Genomic DNA, 17,705 nt, shown 5'->3' on the forward strand with positions numbered 1-17,705 from the left:
GACCAGCCTTGCCAACATGGTGAAATCCCGTCTCTACTAAAATACAAAAGTAGCCGGGTGTGGTAGTGCATGCCTATAATCCCAGCTACTTGGGGAGGCTGCAGCAGGAGAATTGATCACTTGAACCTGGGAGGTGGAGGTTGCAGTGAGCCGAGATCACGCCACTGCACTCCAGCCTGGGCAACGAGAGCAAAAAAAAAAAAAAAAAAAAAAAAAAAAAGTTACTGGTACGTTTTTCCTTCCTCCTGCCTTCCACTGCCACCATCTGAGGTTAGCTTCCTTCTCTCATTACTTACTCCTTCCTTCATATTGATATCAAAGTATAAAGGACTTGGGTGAATACAGAACCAAGGAATTTAACAAAAAGATACAGGGTAGTACTTGAACACACAGAAGAGTGGTTGGCAAGTTGGGTATACCAAAAAGCAAAATCAGAGAGGTAAGTTAAAGCTAAGAACAATAGGCAGGGCATGTACTATGAATTACGAAGTAACAGTAGAGATGGCAGGGAACTAGAGAACGAGCTAGAAGATTTTGGGGAAAAGGTTTGAAAAACCAAGCCAAAAAATCTGACCAACAAGTTGGAAGGAACTAGATAAACAAAGACTGAGTAGGAAGCATGGATGGATTGCCAGTAGTAAAAATAGAGCTTAATAGTGAAATTATCTCCTTCTGAACAAAGAAAGGATTTATTTCTTATATGGCACCAGAACTGGCATCTCCAAGTGAAGACATCAGAAGTCAGGAAGTAAATATAGCCTCATTTTGTAACCATCACTTTATCAAGTGACTAGTTGATATATATGGGTAAGATAAGCGTAATAAAAGAAAGCTGGCTGGGCGCGGTGGCTCACGCCTGTAATCACAGCACTTTGGGAGGCCGAGGCAGGTGGTTTACCTGAGGTCAGGAGTTCAAGACCAGTCTGGACAACATGGTGAAACCCCATCTCTACTTACAATACAAAAAATTAGCCAGGCATGGTGGCGGACACCTATAATCCGAGCTGCTTGGGAGGCTGAGACAGGAGAATTGCTTGAACTTGGGAGGCAGAGGTTGCAGTGATCTGAGATCGCACCACTGCACTCCAGCCTCGGTGACAGAGCAAGACTCTGTCTCCAAAAAAATAAAATAAAATAATAAAAGAAAGCTAAAACTATAAAACACTGTCAAGATTTTATGAGAATAATGGTTGATAAGCTTCTAAACTACCAAAAAGGTCTAAAAAGGCCAAATATAAAAATATAAATACTAAAATCAAATCAAATATGAAAATATAAATACTAAATCAAACCAAAGAACTGAAGTATACGTCAGAGTAGCACTTAGATTAATAAAGTATTAATTAAAACAATTTCATGTTTTATTTTGAAAATTTGATTTTATAATGATATAATTATATCAAATCTTTTTTTTTTAAATTCCTAAAGCTGAATTGAATCTGTAGTTTTTAAGAATCATGTTCCAGCTGGGCGCGGTGGCTCACGCCTATAATCCTAGCACTTTGGGAGGCCAAGGCAGGCAGATCATCTGGCGTCAGGAGTTCGAGACCGGCCTGGCCAATATGGTAAAACCCTGTCTCTACTAAAACTACAAAAATTAGCCAGGTGTGGTGGCGGGAGCCTGTAAATCCAGCTACTTGAGAGGGTGAGGCAGGAGAATCGCCTGAACCTGGGAGGCAGAAGTTGCAGTGAGCCGAGATTATGTCACTGCACTCCAGCCTGGGTAACAGAGGGAAACTCCATCTTAAAAAAAAAAAAAAAGAATCATGTTCCTAGCCTTACCTCGTTCCTCCACCATCAATTGAGAGAATTCGGATTCCTCTCCCTTTCACTGGATCCACGTAGCCAATTAGGGCCAAAATTTCTCTAACTGCAGCCTGAAGAGTTTCATCCTTAATTTGTCTCAGTCGTAATAAATATGGAATAATTCTTTCCTATATTGAGAAAAGATACTTTGTTGCTTTTGTCAAATCAAGACTGAAAATGTATGATTATTATTAACCAATACATGCAGTTCACCACATGACAATCAAGGTGACAGTGTTCATTATTTTCTCAGTAATCTTATAAGACAGATTAGTTTTTGATATATTAATGTCAATTTTTCTAGATTATATTTGTTCTAATATTGAGGACAAAAATTAACCAATATTCAAATATTTTCATTAAAAGATGTAACATTTAACTAAAGAAAATATAATTTACTTAATGATAGAAATTTACAAATTATTACAACAAAAGGTTAACATTATAAATTTTGTATAATATTTTGTCCAAATCTTGAGACTAAGAGACTAAAACTGATTCATAGTAACTACTAGAAGTTAAACTGTTATTAAAAAGAAATAATGAACCATCTTGTATATACTGCATATGGGATTCAAGGGTGCCTCATAAAGCAATACAAACAAATGTTAACAAAGGTAACTGAGGTGAGAAGGTAAAAGCAGGCCACTACAATTAAATAATCAGTTTAAATAAAGCTGAGACTTCAAGATTCTAAGCACTCAACATCATATTGTTGATCACAGACCAAAGCTTAAATCCCAGAGTTCTATGTTGCTTACCAAAGATTCTCTAGCTTCTGTACACAGAAGCATCTTACATAGTCAGTACCCCAGGTTTAATGGAATGGCTGAGTGACAGCTATAATTCTGCTGTGTAACCTTCTGTAAATCAAATAATTATCTAGGTATCACTCATTTTGTTTCTTTTTTATGATCAATCAATCTGAAATACTCTAAATTCTTTCTCAATATTTTTTCCCCTAATACTGAGCTGTGAGGCCCCACTAGAGGAACTTGAGCAATGGTGCAGAATAATGCAAATTTCCATTTCCGGTTAAGATGAAACACTCTGTTAGAGATCAACGCTCACATCAAGAACAAGAAAATCTTGATGAAATACAAGAAAAGTACCATCTGTTTAAAGGCATCAGACAGAGAGCTGCTGAAGCAACAAGAACAGATGGAGCCAAGAATCTGGAGAAGGAGTAATTGCTAGGAAGTGAGCTGGTAAACTATAGCTTTTCTTGCCTTGAGGCATTTGCTGATTCCAGGAAAAAGTAAAGGACCAAAAAAGTGAGTCTGACTCAGACAGAGGGTCCCAAATAAAAGACAGAGAAACCAGCTGATCATTTAGCATCTAAGGGGTTTGGAGTGAAAAAATTGGAAGACCTGAAGGGCTTCAAACACATGGCTGGCTTTACCTCAAGACATTTGCTGAATTCTAAAATCATGAGGTGTGGAAGGCGAAAGGTAAGCTGAAGACCTCTGAAAATCAGAGTGGAAGGCTTTGTATTCTTGAGATTTTATGACCCAATGAGGTGGTGGTTAAGTGAACACACCAGGCTCTCGACTGAAAGCCCTGGAAGAATATGCCCCCAAATCAGGGCAAATTAGAGGTCTTATCCAAACTGTAATACAGCCTTGATCCAGGTTTGACCCTAACTGAATTAAGGCTATCAGGGCTCCACTCAAATGCCAAACAGAAGAACAAATAAACCCTGGAAAAAGATATAATTTGATATAATCTAGAGCTTATGCAATTTTTAAACTTACGATGTCCAGCATCCAGAAAAACTATAATGTATGTGAATCCAGTACCGCATGACAAAAACCAAGAATTGATGTTCATATTAGAATTACCACAAAAAGATGTTGAAATAAAAATAACAAAATAAAATTATCAAAATATATCAGATACCTATGAATTAGTTAAATAAAATCATTCCAGTGGAAGATGTAAAAGACACCCAAACTGAAAATTTTTAAAACACAGAAGGAAAATAAAGATGACCCAAATAATTGAAAAAATATGCCATATGTCATGGCTTGGAAACTCAACAAAGACCCAATTCACCCTAAATTGTTCCACTTATTCACTGCAATCCCACTATGTTTTTCTCTTTAAAAAAATTTTTTTTAGATAAGCTGATTCTAAAATTCATGTAGAAATATAACATGTCAAGAATAGCCAAGCCAACAATATTAAGAAGAACAAGGTTGGAGGATTTATACTACCTAATATTAAGTTTATACAGCTGCAAAAATTTAGCCAGTGCACTATCAGCACAACAGACAAATATACCAGAGGGACAAAATACTGTATCTGGCCAGGCACGGTGACTCATGCCTGTAATCCCAGCACTTTGGGAAGCCGAGGTGGGTGGATCACCTGAGGTCGGGAGTTCGAGACCAGCCTGACCAACATGGAGAAACCCCATCTCTACTAAAAATACAAAACTAGCTGGGCATGGTGGCACATGCCTGTTAAGACCAGCCTGACCAACATGGAGAAACCCCATCTCTACTAAAAATACAAAACTAGCTGGGCATGGTGGCACATGCCTGTAATCCCAGCTACTAGGGAGGCTGAGGCAGGAGAATCGCTTTAACCTGGGAGGTGGAGGTTGTGGTGAGCCGAGATTGCGCCTTGCATTCCAGCCTGGGCAACAAGAGCAAAATTCCATCTCAAAAAATACGTAAATAAAAAATACTGTGTCTAGAAACAGATCCATATACACATATCATTTATGATGCAGGTCTTTTCAATAAATGGTGCTGAGTCAACTGGATAAGTGTATTTTTTAAAAGTCAGGGCTTCTGACACACACCACACAACCAAATCTATTCTAGATGGATAGTAGATAGAAGAGTAAAAGGCAAAGCAAGGTTTCAGAAGAAAACACAGGAAAATGTATATATATATATGTGGTTTTTTTTTTTTTTGAGACAGAGTCTCGCTCTGTTGCCAGGCTGGAGTGCAGTGGCGCGATCTCGGCTCACTGCAACCTCCGCCTCCCGGGTTCAAGCCATTCTCCTGCCTCAGCCTCCCAAGTAGCTGGGACTACAGGCACACGCCACCAAGCCCAGCTAATTTTTGTATTTTTAGTAGAGACGAGGTTTCACCATGTTGGCCAGGATGGTCTTGATCTCTTGACCTCATAATCTGCCCGCCTCAGCCTCCCATAGTGCTAGGATTACAGGCCTGAGCCACGGCGCCTGGCCAAAAATACTTTTATGACTTTAGGATAGGCAAAGATTTCTTAAACAGGACACAAAGTACTAACTATAAAGAAAAGTATTTATAAAGTGGACAAAATTAAGAGTATCTATTCATCAAAAAACACAAGAGTGAAAAGGTCAGCCACAGAATAGGAGAACATATTCGTAAGACATACACATACACGCCACACATATGACAAGTGAGTTACGACCATGATATATTTTTAAAATTCTACAAATAATGAAGAAAAAGTTGGTCAACCCAATGGAAAAATAGGCAAGATCTGGAATAGGTACTTCAAAAGGAAGTATAAACATGGCCAATAAACCCTGGAAAAGATGCTGAATGTCATAGCTATCAATGAAATAAAAAATTAAAACCACAATTTAGTATCACTTAACACCCAACAAAACTGCTCAAATTAAAAAGATTTAAAAAGGTTGGCCACAGTGGCTCACGGCTGTAATCCCAATATTTTGGGAGGCCGAGGCAGGCAGATTACTTGAGGTCAGGAGTTGGAGACCAGCCTGACCAACATGGTGAAACCCCGTCTCTACTAAAAAACGAAAAATTAGCAGGGTGTGCTGGTGCGTGCCTGTAATCCCAGCTACTTGGGAGGCTGAGGCAGGAGAACTGCTTGAACCCAGGAGGCGGAGGTTGCAGCAAGCCGAGGTCGCACCAATGCACTCCAGCCTGGACGACACTCAGTCTCAAAAAAAAAATTACAAAATAAAGTGTTGGAAAGAAAGTAGAACACAGAGGCCTCATAGAATTCTGGTGAAAGAATAAATTGGCACAACCACTATGCAAAACCATTTGGCAGTATCTACTAATGATACAAATATGCTCACTCTGTGAGCAGCAATAGTACTCTTAGGTATATACCCCAAAGAAACGAAGACCTATGTTTTCCAAAAGATATAACCCAGAGGTACTACTACTAAATATTCCCAAACTGCAAACCATCCAAATGTCTAGCAGTAGAGGGAAAAATGAAAAGTATACCCAACAATATAGAAGGTTCTTACAAACATAATACTGAGTGAAAAAAAAAAAAAACCAGACATATAAGAATACATGTTGTATCATTCACAGAACATGCAAAAAGAGGCACAACTAAATTATGCTGCTAGAATTCTGAAAAACTGATCAACCTTTTTGGGGACAGTGTTTGGAGTGTTCATAAGATTGTTTCTCATTCAGGGTAGTGGTTATATAGATGTATTTCATGTGTGAAAAATCATGGAGCTGTAAACTTACGATTTGTGTTGTTTTCTACATATAATATTTTTATAAAAAGTTTTTTAATAAACCCAAAGGATGTATGAATCCTTGTGACAAATTCACCATTTTAAAAAAGAGAGGGGGAGAAAATAGATCATAGAAACAGGCTGGGTGATGCCGGGAGCGGTGGCTCACACCTGTAATCCCAGCACTTTGGGAAGCTGAGGCAGGTGGATCACCTGAGATCAGATGATCGAGACCATCCTGGCCAACATGGTGAAACCCCATCTCTACTAAAAATACAAAAATTAGCTGGGCGTGGTGGTGGGCGCCTGTAGTCCCAGCTACTCGGGAGGCTAAGGCAGGAGAATCCCTTGAACCCAGGAGGCGGAGGTTGCAGTGAGCCGAGATCACACCACTGCATTCCAGCCTGGCAACAGAGCAAGACTCCGTCTCAAAAAACAACAACAAAAAAGAAAGAAACAGACTGGGTGAGGTGGCTTACACCTATAATCTCAGTACTTTGGGAGGCAAGGCAGGCAGATTGCTTGAGCCCAATAATTCGAGGCCAACCTGGGCAACATGGTGAGACCCTCTTTGTACAAAAAATACAAAAATTAGTCGGGTGTGGTGGTGCATGCCTGTGGTCCCAGGTACTCAGGAGGCTGAGCTGGGCTGAACCTGGGAGGCAGAAGTTGCAGTGAGTGAAGACTGTGGCACTGCATTCTAGCCTGGGTGACAGAGACTCTGTTTCCCAAAAAAAGAAAAAGAAACACATTTAACTTAGAAAAACAAGGAGTCCATAATATTATTTTAAAAGTGTAAAGAAATTCATTTAATCACTGAGGCAACTATTAAAGCAACACCTTACTTTGAAAACTGGTAACTAAACACAAAGAAATTAAGCATTTCTCTTTCCTTTCCTGTAAAATTTGCCTTTGAGAATACCCAAATAGCTTTGGTTGATGAAGGAGGCTCTACTTTACAGAAGAATGTCAATTATAATGTAGGAGTAACAGAACTAGACATTGGCCATTCTGCAACTCTAATTAAATTATTAGTTCTGGAAATGATTAGGTTAATGGTTGATGAGATAATGCTTCTAGCACAATTGTCCAGTGAGAAGCAGATTGTCATCACCTTAACCCAGTGGTCATCCTTAGCATTACTAATGGTTGTTCAACTAATTGTCATGTGTGTCTTGATATGATGCATTATAAGGCACATGACATTACCTACAATGTGCTCTAACAACAAAATGTTTAACTCAATCAAGCCATTATATTTAAATTCCAATGTTCAGGAAATGAAAAGGAAAGACGAACACTTCAAATAACACTGAGAAGGAAGAAGGCAGGTACATCCAGAAAGCGAGTCATTCTGCCTGTTAACCAGCCTAATGTCTTCAATTAAATCAGTTTTAAAGGTGCAGGTGAAGAAGGTGTGGCTGAAGGACTGCGTTATATTTTAAGTGACTTGGAGAAATAGTCAGATGCAATGTGTGATCTAGACTGAACCCTCATTTGGACCTAATCAGTTACATAAATAACATTTTCAAACTGGGTATAGGATGAAGGAACATTTACTGATATAGAAAGGTATACATTATATGCTAAAAAACCAGATTATGAAACAACATATACAGAATGAGTTTATTTTGGTATATATGTGCATAGAATAATTTCTGAAGGAATACTGTTCAGACATTACTAATGTTCACCAGTACCCAGTTTGCTTCCCCTTCCAAGCATACAGAAGTTTGTACTTTTCAGGCCCATGCAATCGGACAGGATAAACAGATTGTAAGTAGAAGAAACCTGTGGGAACTTCTGCTGAAATATTCTTTCCTTGCCACAGAAATCATAGAGGAAGACTCAATTAAAATACAGACAACAGGACAGGATCTAAGTAACCACCACATGGAGATTCACTGTGCCAAAGAGTCACCCAAACCCACAGTTGACTTTGCATGAGCCAGAAATAAAACTGTTTTGTTAAGTCACTGAGATTTCAGTGTTGTTTGCTATTAGAGCTTAAGGAAGCTTAATCCAATGAACACAAATAAACTCTGATACATTACAGTGGTAATCTGAGGGTAGTTAAAATATATTATTTTTATTTTCTTATCTTTTCTTTCTTCTAATTCCCTACAATGCTTTGTGCTGCCTTCTTTCTAAATAGTCAAAGTTCTTCTTTTTAATTAAAAAACATAATGAAAGGAGACCACCTTCATCACAATGAAAAAATTATCACAGACAATTCCCTAAATGTGGCTGCCATAAATGTAGCATACAAAATAAGTAACTCACTTTTTTTAGGGCATTACATATCAGACATAATTCCCTGTATTTAGCTACCTTAAATATGGTAGACATATAAAAAAGTAAAATTCATACAGATGTTTTATAAAAATTCTATCATTTTTAAAAAGCTCAACTCTTGATAATAACAAAGAGTTGAGCTGGAAAAGTTCACACTAGAGTGTACATGCTGACATGTTTTATGCAATTTGTCCAGTTCACTGTTTTTCAGATGATTATTTAAGGGAAGGGTGACAACTTTTTTCAGACTATCTAGATTTTTATTCATAATTGATCTGAATATACATTCCTATATTACATTTTTTCATAGTATTGAAAGGTCCTTAGATTTGGGATTAGTTATGCAAGATAAAAGAGTCCTCAGAGTTTCAACTAGCAAGACTATTTAATAATACACTACAACTGAAAACTACTCAGAAATCCATCAGTAGTACAACTGGCCTTGTAAAAGAGGTTGAAGTGAGCTACCTTGCCCTTTCTGCCATGTAAGTAGGCCACGAGAAGCTGCTGTCTAGGAGGAACGGGACTCTCACCAGACATCAAATTGTTGGTGCCTTGATTTTGTACTGCCCAGCCTCCAGAACTATGAGAAATAAATTTCTGTTGTTTATAAATTACCCAGGTTAAGGTATTTTATTATGACAGCCCAAGTGGACTAAGCCAGTATGTAATTCTATTTAAGATCTTTGCTTTCAGTATATCACTGAAATGTGAAATATACTTAAAAGCATATGTATATTTGAGAATCTTATCTTTTATGTAAGAGATTATATAAATATAAAATATAACCCCAAATTATAGGACCATAAAATAGTGAAGCTACCTATAATAATGTATGTGTTATACAATACACAATTAAGGATGGGTACATTATTCAAAGACAATTTTTCAGCAAGGTAATTGTTAAAAAGTAGAATAAATGTGATCTAAGTTAAAACAATTTTCTGAATGGCAAGCTAAAAATAAGCACTAATAGATTTCTAATGAAATTTAAGCAACATCTATCATGATATTTTCAAATTTTTCATTAAATATTACAAATAATCTTAATAATATAGATGTAAAGAGACTCAATCACATTAGTCATATTTTATAGCACTTCTCTGAAAACAGTCCATTTAAATGGGTCAAAACTGTCTTCATTATTTTATAGTTGAAAAAACTGAGGCAAAGAAAAGCTCATTGTTTTACTTAATATGATTACTAATTCAATTATGAGTAAAGTCATTAAAATTTTTAGACTTTCAAATATGAAAGGACCATGAAATAAAAACAACAGCCTTACATATGAATTATGTCTCCTATCTTAAAAGAACAGTTACATAGTATAAATATTTACATTGCACTAAAGAAAAATCTGGCAGCTGTTAGGCAATTCAACGAATACACTGATTATTTTCTATTTTATAAATGTTTAATTTCAAAGTATACATATTGGTGCTAACAAAATAAAATGAATTGATTAGCATAATGTATGTCACAAAATAAATAGGGTAATTACCGAATATACATCACATGTATAATAAACGCCACAAAATTCAAATAGAAAAATGAAAGGCTTTGCCTTCTCCATTTTAGAAGATTTTTTAGTATTTCTATTCCAAGACAAAACTAGATTAATTAAATTAGAAATTACCTTGACAGCCACTCCTTTTCCTTCAGGAAATTCTAGAAGATGAAAAGTCAGTTCTTCAACCCTAGTAATGCAGAGCTTTGGGTCAGTTGTTCTTCTTAATGCCTGAACTAATGCCCGGGTCCTGTTATCAATACTCACCCTTGCGATAATCTACAAAGACATATTAAATAGATATGATTAGAATACAAAACTGCTCTAAAGAACAATGAAAGTTTCTTAGTTCTCATTAAGAAATAAAACTTAAAAATTTGACAAAAAGTAATAGAACCGAAAAGCACACTGAACAACTTGCCTTTTCTCGCTGAAGAGATAAACGCTTTTTCTCCTCTGCATTTCTGTCTTTGCTGACAGCCTGATCAGTTTTAGCAGGCTCTTCCTGTTCTTCTGACTGACTCTTTGAATCATATTTTAATTTGGGGACAAGTCCACCAATATAACCACCTACTAAAGCTTGTACACCTTCCGTGGGACGAGAAAGAAAGTTAGCAATACTTTGTTTAGTTGAAACTTGAAGAACATCAGGTATCGCAGAAGGACTTGTAGGCTTGTCCACAGTATGTAAAGATTCTGAGCCTGGCTTATAAGCCAGGATGCCAGGATCTGGAGATCTTAATTTCCCCTCTTCTACCTTTTTATCTTCAAGTTCTGATTTGTCCCGGAAATGTTCATTTTCCTTTTGTTGAGACATTTTTTCCTTACGTTTGAAATATGAATTAATATGATTTGATAAAAAGTAGAATGAGTCTCCAAATTTTGTGGTTATAGAACTTGTGTAATGAAAAAGACTGCGTTTACCTATATCTTCTTCTTTGTCTATAATGTGACTTTTCTCTTCTGGAAAAGGACTCTTTTCTGCTGATTTGTCACTATATTTTTTCAGAGATTTGATGGCTTGTTTGATGTTTTTCTGTTTTAACCAGCCACTATCTGATACTTTTCTTAAAATTTGGGAACTTGCCTTAAATTGAGCTAAACGTGAAATCATTTCATTTTGATTGCCAAAAACAGCCTTTGAAACAGAGTTCAAAGTACTTTTAATACGGGACATACAAATGTTCACTTTTGTAAGTCCTTTGGGAGCAGAAGTGCTAAGTTTCAAAATCCCAATATGTAAACCATGGTTGCTTGGAGAGTAACAGTGCTTACTGCAAGAATGTGCTTCACTTTTGGTCCATTTACATCTTATTATGTTTGTATGAAAACCTCTTTGTAGACTGATGTGGCTTATCCTCCAGTAATGCTTAGGTGAGAACAAGAAATACAGCTGCTTACTTCTCTGCTTCCCACAAATACTTCTTGCATTACTAAGGAGGTAAATATATATATCTACAGTCAGATTAATAGACATAACTTAAAAATCATTTATTTTCTATGACATTCTCTCACTTCTTGAATGCTTCATTTAAGAAATGCCATAATTCATGGTCTTACCTGAAATGGCAAGAAAAAAAATTAGAATTCACGTTAAAAATTGAAATTGGGTATAATAGAAAAGACAAGACTATTTGGACTAAACTCAGCAAGCTGTCTCAAAAAAAGCAGATAAAATATTCCTATTATAGCTGATAGAAAATTCATTTTTAAGCTAATAGAAAATAATTCACTTTCAGTATAGAGGTAAATAAAACAAGAAAATGAGGAACAGAATGTTTAGGGAAAAGAACTAATTTAGGGAAGTTTCCCAATAGATAAGTCTTCCTACAACACATAATTTAATATGCAATGTATATACTATGTTTTTTTTTTTCCCTTCCTCATTGTTAAATTCTGGACTACTTTATGTGACACTAGACTTTAATTCCTTGAAGAAAAAGGTCAGGTGTTATACATCATTCACTGCAAACGATTTACAGAATACTTAATCTATACCAGACATGGTGCTAGATGCTGAAGCCACACAGTTACAGGATACGAAAGAATTTCCAGTCTACAGCTGCTGATAGCCATGTGAAAAAGATTTCACTACCTAAGTAATAAGTGCTCATTAAATCAAGTACGTCAGGCTAGAAGAAACAACAGCATATAACATAGAAGGGGTTCTTAACCACTATGTAAAAAGAACACACACAAATAAGAAAAGAATAATCCAATTTAAAAATGTGGTATTGGTAAAAGAAAAGACAAACAGATCAATGGAACAGAATAGAGAGTCCAGAAACAGACCCAATTAAATACAGTTAATTGATCTTTGACAAAAGAGCAAAGGTAATACATGGAGCAAAAATAGTCTCCTTAACAAATGACAACTGGACATCTGCATGCAAATTATTCTAGACACAGACTTTATACCTATCAAAAAAATTAACTCAAAACAGATTACAGATCTAAATGTAAAATGCAAATGTATAAAACTAGAATATAACATAGGAGAAAACTTAGATGACCTTAGGAATGGCAATGACTTTGAGACAATATCAAATGAACGATCCACGAAAGAAAAAATTGATAAGGTGGACTTCATTAATATTAAAAACTTCTGGCCAGGCACGGTGGCTCATGCCTGTAATCCCAGCACTTTGGGAGGCTGAGGCAGGCAGATCACGAGGTCAGGAGTTCAAGACCAGCCTGGTTAGCATGGTGAAACCCCATCTCTACTAAAAATACAAAAAATTAGCTAGGCATGGTGGTGCACGTCTGTAATCTCAGCTACTCGGGAGGCTGAGGCAGGAGAATCACTTGAATCCAGGAGGCAGGGGTTGCAGCGAGCCAAGATCGTGCCACTGCACTCCAGCCTGGGTGATAGAGCCAGGCTTTGTCTCAAAAAAAAAAAAAAAAAAGGAAAAAAGAAAACCAACCTTCTGCTGTGCAAAGATCAATGTCAAGAGAATAAGACAATGAGGCAAAGATTGGGAAAAAATATTTTCAACAGACATATCTGATAAAGAGCTGTCATCCGTAATATCCAAAGAACTCTTAAAGCTCAACAATAAGAAAACAAACTCAATTACAAATGTGCCAAAGGCCGTAACAGACACCTCATCAAAGGAGATGTATAGATAACAAATAAACATATGAGAAGTTGTACCACATCATATGTCATCAGGAAAATGCAAACTAAAATAACCATGATACTACTACATATCTATTAGAATGGCCAGAATATAGAACACTGAGAACACTAAATGCTGGTGAGGATGTAAAGTAAAAGGAACTCTCACTCATTGCTGAAGAAACACAAAATGGTACAGCCACTTTGAAAGATAGTTCGGTAAGCTTCTTACAAAATTAAACATACTCTTAACATATGACCCAGCAATGGTACTCCTTGATATTTACCCAAAGGAGCTGAAGACTATGTCCATAATAAAATCTGCACAAGGATGTTTACAGAAGCCTTATTCATAATTGCCAAAATTTCAAAACAACAAGATGTATTTTAGTAAGTAAATGGATAAACTGTGGTACATCAATATACGGTGTATGTATGTGCTACAGACAGACAATGGAAAATTGTTCAGTGTTACAAAGACATGAGCTATCAAGCCATAAAAAGACCGTGAGAAACTTGAAATGCATATTACTAACTGAAAACAGCCAATCTGAAAAGGCTACATACTGTGTGTTAGTCTGTTCAGGCTCCTACAACAAAATCCCATAAACTGGGGAGCTTACATATATATGTAATATGGGGTGTCTGTGTGTGTGTGTGTATGTGTGTTTTATAGAGACAGGGTCTCACTCTGTCACCCAGGCTGGAGTGCAGTGGCATGATCATAGCTCACTACCGCCTCGAACTCCTGGGCTCACGCAATCCACCTGCCTCAGCCTCCCAAGTAGCTGGGACTACAGGTACACATGCCTGGCTTAGGTAGCTTATAAACAATAGAAATTTATTTCGCACAAAATTTCTCACAGTTCTGAAGGCTGGAAAGTCCAAGATCAGTATTAGCAGATTTGGTATCTGCTGAAGGCCCACTTACCAGTTCACAGATGGCTGTCTTCTTACTGTGTCCTCACATGGTAGAAGGTACTAACTAGCTCTATGGGTTGTCTTTTAGAAGGGCACTAATCCCATTCCTAAGGGCTACACCCTCCTGACCTAATCACCTCCCAAAGACCTACCTCTTAATGCCATCACCTTAGCGGTTATGATTTCCACATGAATTTTGAGAGGCACAAACATTCAGACCATAGAAGTATGATTCCAGCTATATAACACTCTAGAAAGGCAAAACTGTGAAGGCAGTAAAAAGATCAGCAGTTGCCAAAAGCAGAGTGTAGAAGGAATAAATAGGTAGGGGACAGAGGACAGTATTTTTACTGCCCTAAAAGTCCCCTGTATAGTATCATAATGATGGATAAGTACACTTATACATTTGTTCAGACCCACAGAATGTACACTACCAGGAATGAACCTAAATGTACACTATGAACTTGGGGGACTACGTGTGAATGCAGGCTCATCAATTATAATAACTGTACCACTCTGGTGGGTGATGCCGATAATGGAGGTGGCTATGCATGTGTCGGGGTAGGGGGTATATGGAAACGTCTGTACTTTCCTCTCAATTTTCCTGTGAACCTAAAAACTGTTCTAAAAAAAGTCTTTAAAAAAAAAGCAATCTGCAGTTCTAGATATGCTATACGCACATGAATATATATATACACACATATATTAAGAAATTAAAAAATGAAAATCTACATATGCAGTTGAAATCTTATGGACACACATATACATACACAAATTGATTCTGAAAGGATAAGCACCTGTTTGTTTATTCTTATGAACTAAGGCATGGGACCAAAAGGGAACGAAAAAGGTTTTTACTTTTTACTTTTCTAGTATATGAATTATTTATAATGAGGTTTTATTTTGTAATTAGAAAAAGCAAAATATTTAAAGCACTGTAACAGAAGGTACCATGTGAATGAAAGACAAAGTGAGATAAAATCGAGGGAAGTTTAAAAAAAAAAAGAGGTTAAAAACTGGCCAAATTTAAAAAGGAATTCATCACGTGTAAAGATGAGAAGGAAAGGAGAGAATTCTAAATAACGGTAAACAAAACAAACGCAGCCAGGAGTTTGAGACCAGCCCAGATAAATGGTGAAAACTTGTCTCTAAAAAAAAAAATAAATAAAACAAATTAGCTGGGCGTGGTGGCACACACCTGTAGTCCGAGCTACTCAGGAGGCTGAGGTGGGAGGATTACTTGAGCCTAGGAGTCTGAGGCTGCAGTGAGCCACAGAGACCCCATCTCTAAAACAAACAAAACTACACACACAGAGGCAAACAGAAGAAAGCATGTAAGAAAGCACAGATAGTATGTGCAGAGATTACATGTAGTGTAGTTTTACTACAAGACCTAGAGAGATTGAGAGAGAGAAAGATGACGCCGAGAAAGATGGAACTGAGAACTTATTCCAATTGTCCAGAAGAAAACAGCCTGAAGTAACATCCTTCCTTCTAAATTGCACGTGCCATTTAGAATTATCTAAAGGAAGAGAGAGAAAAAAAGCAAAGCCTGTCTTGTCTTCCAGGCTGAAGGAGCCCAGGGAATTCTACCATAAAATATGGCTCCCTGGTATAAGTATTTTGAATGAAAGCCCCATCAGAGATCAACAGATGCTAGAAGAGACTTTTCCGGTATCTACAAAAAGACCAGACAGATTCCCCAAGGGGAACAATTGTTTTCCCTTCTCCTCCTCAGGGAGAAGGGAAAACAATTTTATTATTTGCTGCAGAAAAGAGGACTGAAGAATATAACCACACCCAAACGACACTTTCACAAGATAAAGTCTGTCTCTTAGGCTCATTCAGTTTTCAAAGAGAATACAAGTTGGTCTCTGTCCTTCCAACCTCCCAGCCCTCCACTCCTTCTCCCTAGTAATCAGTTATTGCTGATTACATCTGAATGGACCCCTCCTCTTGGCCAAGGGCATTCCAGAGTTAACCTGAAAATCTAGTTCAGGCCATGATGGAAGGGGGGTTGGATGTGCCTCATTATACCCCTCCAGCATTCACATCAACACAGATCTTAAGTCTGATAAGAAACATTTACAGGCCGGGCGTGGTGGCTCACGCCTGTACTCCCAGTACTTTGGGAGGCCGAGGTGGGTGGATGATGAAGTCAGGAGTTCAAGACCAGCCTGCCCAATATGGTGAAACCCCGTCTCTACTAAAAATACAAAAATTAGCCGGGCGTGGTGGCATATGACTGTAGTCCCAGCTACTCGGGAGGCTGAGGCAGAAGAATCCCTTGAACCCGGGAGGTGGAGGTTGCAGCAAGCTGAGATCGTGCCACTGCACTGCAGCCTGGGTGACAGAGCAAGACTCCCTCTCAAAAAAAAAAAAAGAAAAAGAAAAAGAAAAAAAAAGCATTTACAATCTATTCTCTCTGCAGCCTGCTACCTGGAGGCTTCATCTGCATCATAAAACCTTGGTCTCCACACCTCCTTAAGGTAACCCAGACATTACTTTCCACTGATAGCAACTCTTTCAACCAATTGCCAATCAGAAAATTTTTGTATCATCTGGAGGCCCCCTCCCCTTTGAGTTGTCCTGCCCTTCCAAATCGAACCGATGTGACTGATTGATGCATTATGTCTCATTAAAATGTACAGAGGCAAGTGGCATCTGACCACCTTGGGCACGTGTCAGCAGGACCTCCTGAGGCTGTGTCACGGGTGCGTCCTTGAACTCGACAAAATTTTGAGACCTGTCTCAGATATTTTGGGGTCACAGACTCCAAAATTCAGGCAGGAAATGGAGACTAGACTATGGTAAGAATTTTGCATTGTTTCTTTCCAGTATGACGAATTTATGAAACCACCTATCAACTTGGCATTAAAATATAGTACAAAAGGCCAAAATAAGGGAACTATTACAAGATTAGACAATTTCATAATCATGAGAGATTTAATACACCTTTCTCAGAAACTACAAGTACCAACCAAAAATTACAAAACAAAGATGACCAACAAAATCAATAAGTTTAATTGCCCCCAAATCACAACACTAGTAAATGCAAGATAAGTGTTTTCAGAGTACATTCATCCAGAAGTTAGATCGCAAAAACACAGGAAGAAGAATGTAAAGTGAGATGCTATCATCAACTGAAAAAAGAGCAAGGAAGAACAGAGGTAGTATAAATACAACGGAGGTACGAATAAAACAAAACGGAGAGGCTTGGACCAAACACTAGAGAAGGGAATGGAGTTTTAACTAGAGGAATTAAGGGAATGGTTAGATGGAGACCCAGCTAAGGATGGAAAGAATGAATTTACACAGGATGTCACTTAATTATTTATACAACACAGTCAAAAGGGTGACAACAGTCTGAAGACAACAGTACTGGGGAGAGCAAAGATCTGCTGGTGGCCATCGAGCAGACCATCTAGAGGGAAGCTCCTTATATGAGGAATTTAGAAACAATTAGACTTCTCTATTAGCTTAAGCTGGCATCTGGTACCAGGATTCTTTCCCAGAAATTTTGTAAGTAACTAGAATTTCTATACATGTCCAGAATGTATGCATGTCGAAACTCACTGTGCAAACTTTGCTGATATCAAAGCACCAA

The 17,705-nt window shown here is 37.6% G+C and overlaps 1 protein-coding gene across 1 annotated transcript in view; it reads right to left on the reverse strand.

The window, feature by feature from the left end:
• The window catches only part of PNPLA8 (patatin like phospholipase domain containing 8), a 50,930-nt gene that overhangs the window by 30,486 nt on the left and 2,739 nt on the right, over nucleotides 1-17,705 (reverse strand). The window contains exons 2-4 of the mRNA XM_032761457.2: nucleotides 10,481-11,619; nucleotides 10,189-10,338; nucleotides 1,783-1,934 (exon numbers count right to left, since the gene is read on the reverse strand). Of these exons, the coding sequence (XP_032617348.1) occupies nucleotides 1,783-1,934; nucleotides 10,189-10,338; nucleotides 10,481-11,536 (1,358 nt within the window). The 5' untranslated portion in view covers nucleotides 11,537-11,619. The remainder of the gene's footprint in view (nucleotides 1-1,782; nucleotides 1,935-10,188; nucleotides 10,339-10,480; nucleotides 11,620-17,705) is intronic.

This window comes from Hylobates moloch, unplaced genomic scaffold (genome assembly GCF_009828535.3).
Source record: "Hylobates moloch isolate HMO894 unplaced genomic scaffold, HMol_V3 SCAFFOLD_1, whole genome shotgun sequence".
In the NCBI taxonomy this organism is placed as follows: domain Eukaryota; kingdom Metazoa; phylum Chordata; class Mammalia; order Primates; family Hylobatidae; genus Hylobates; species Hylobates moloch.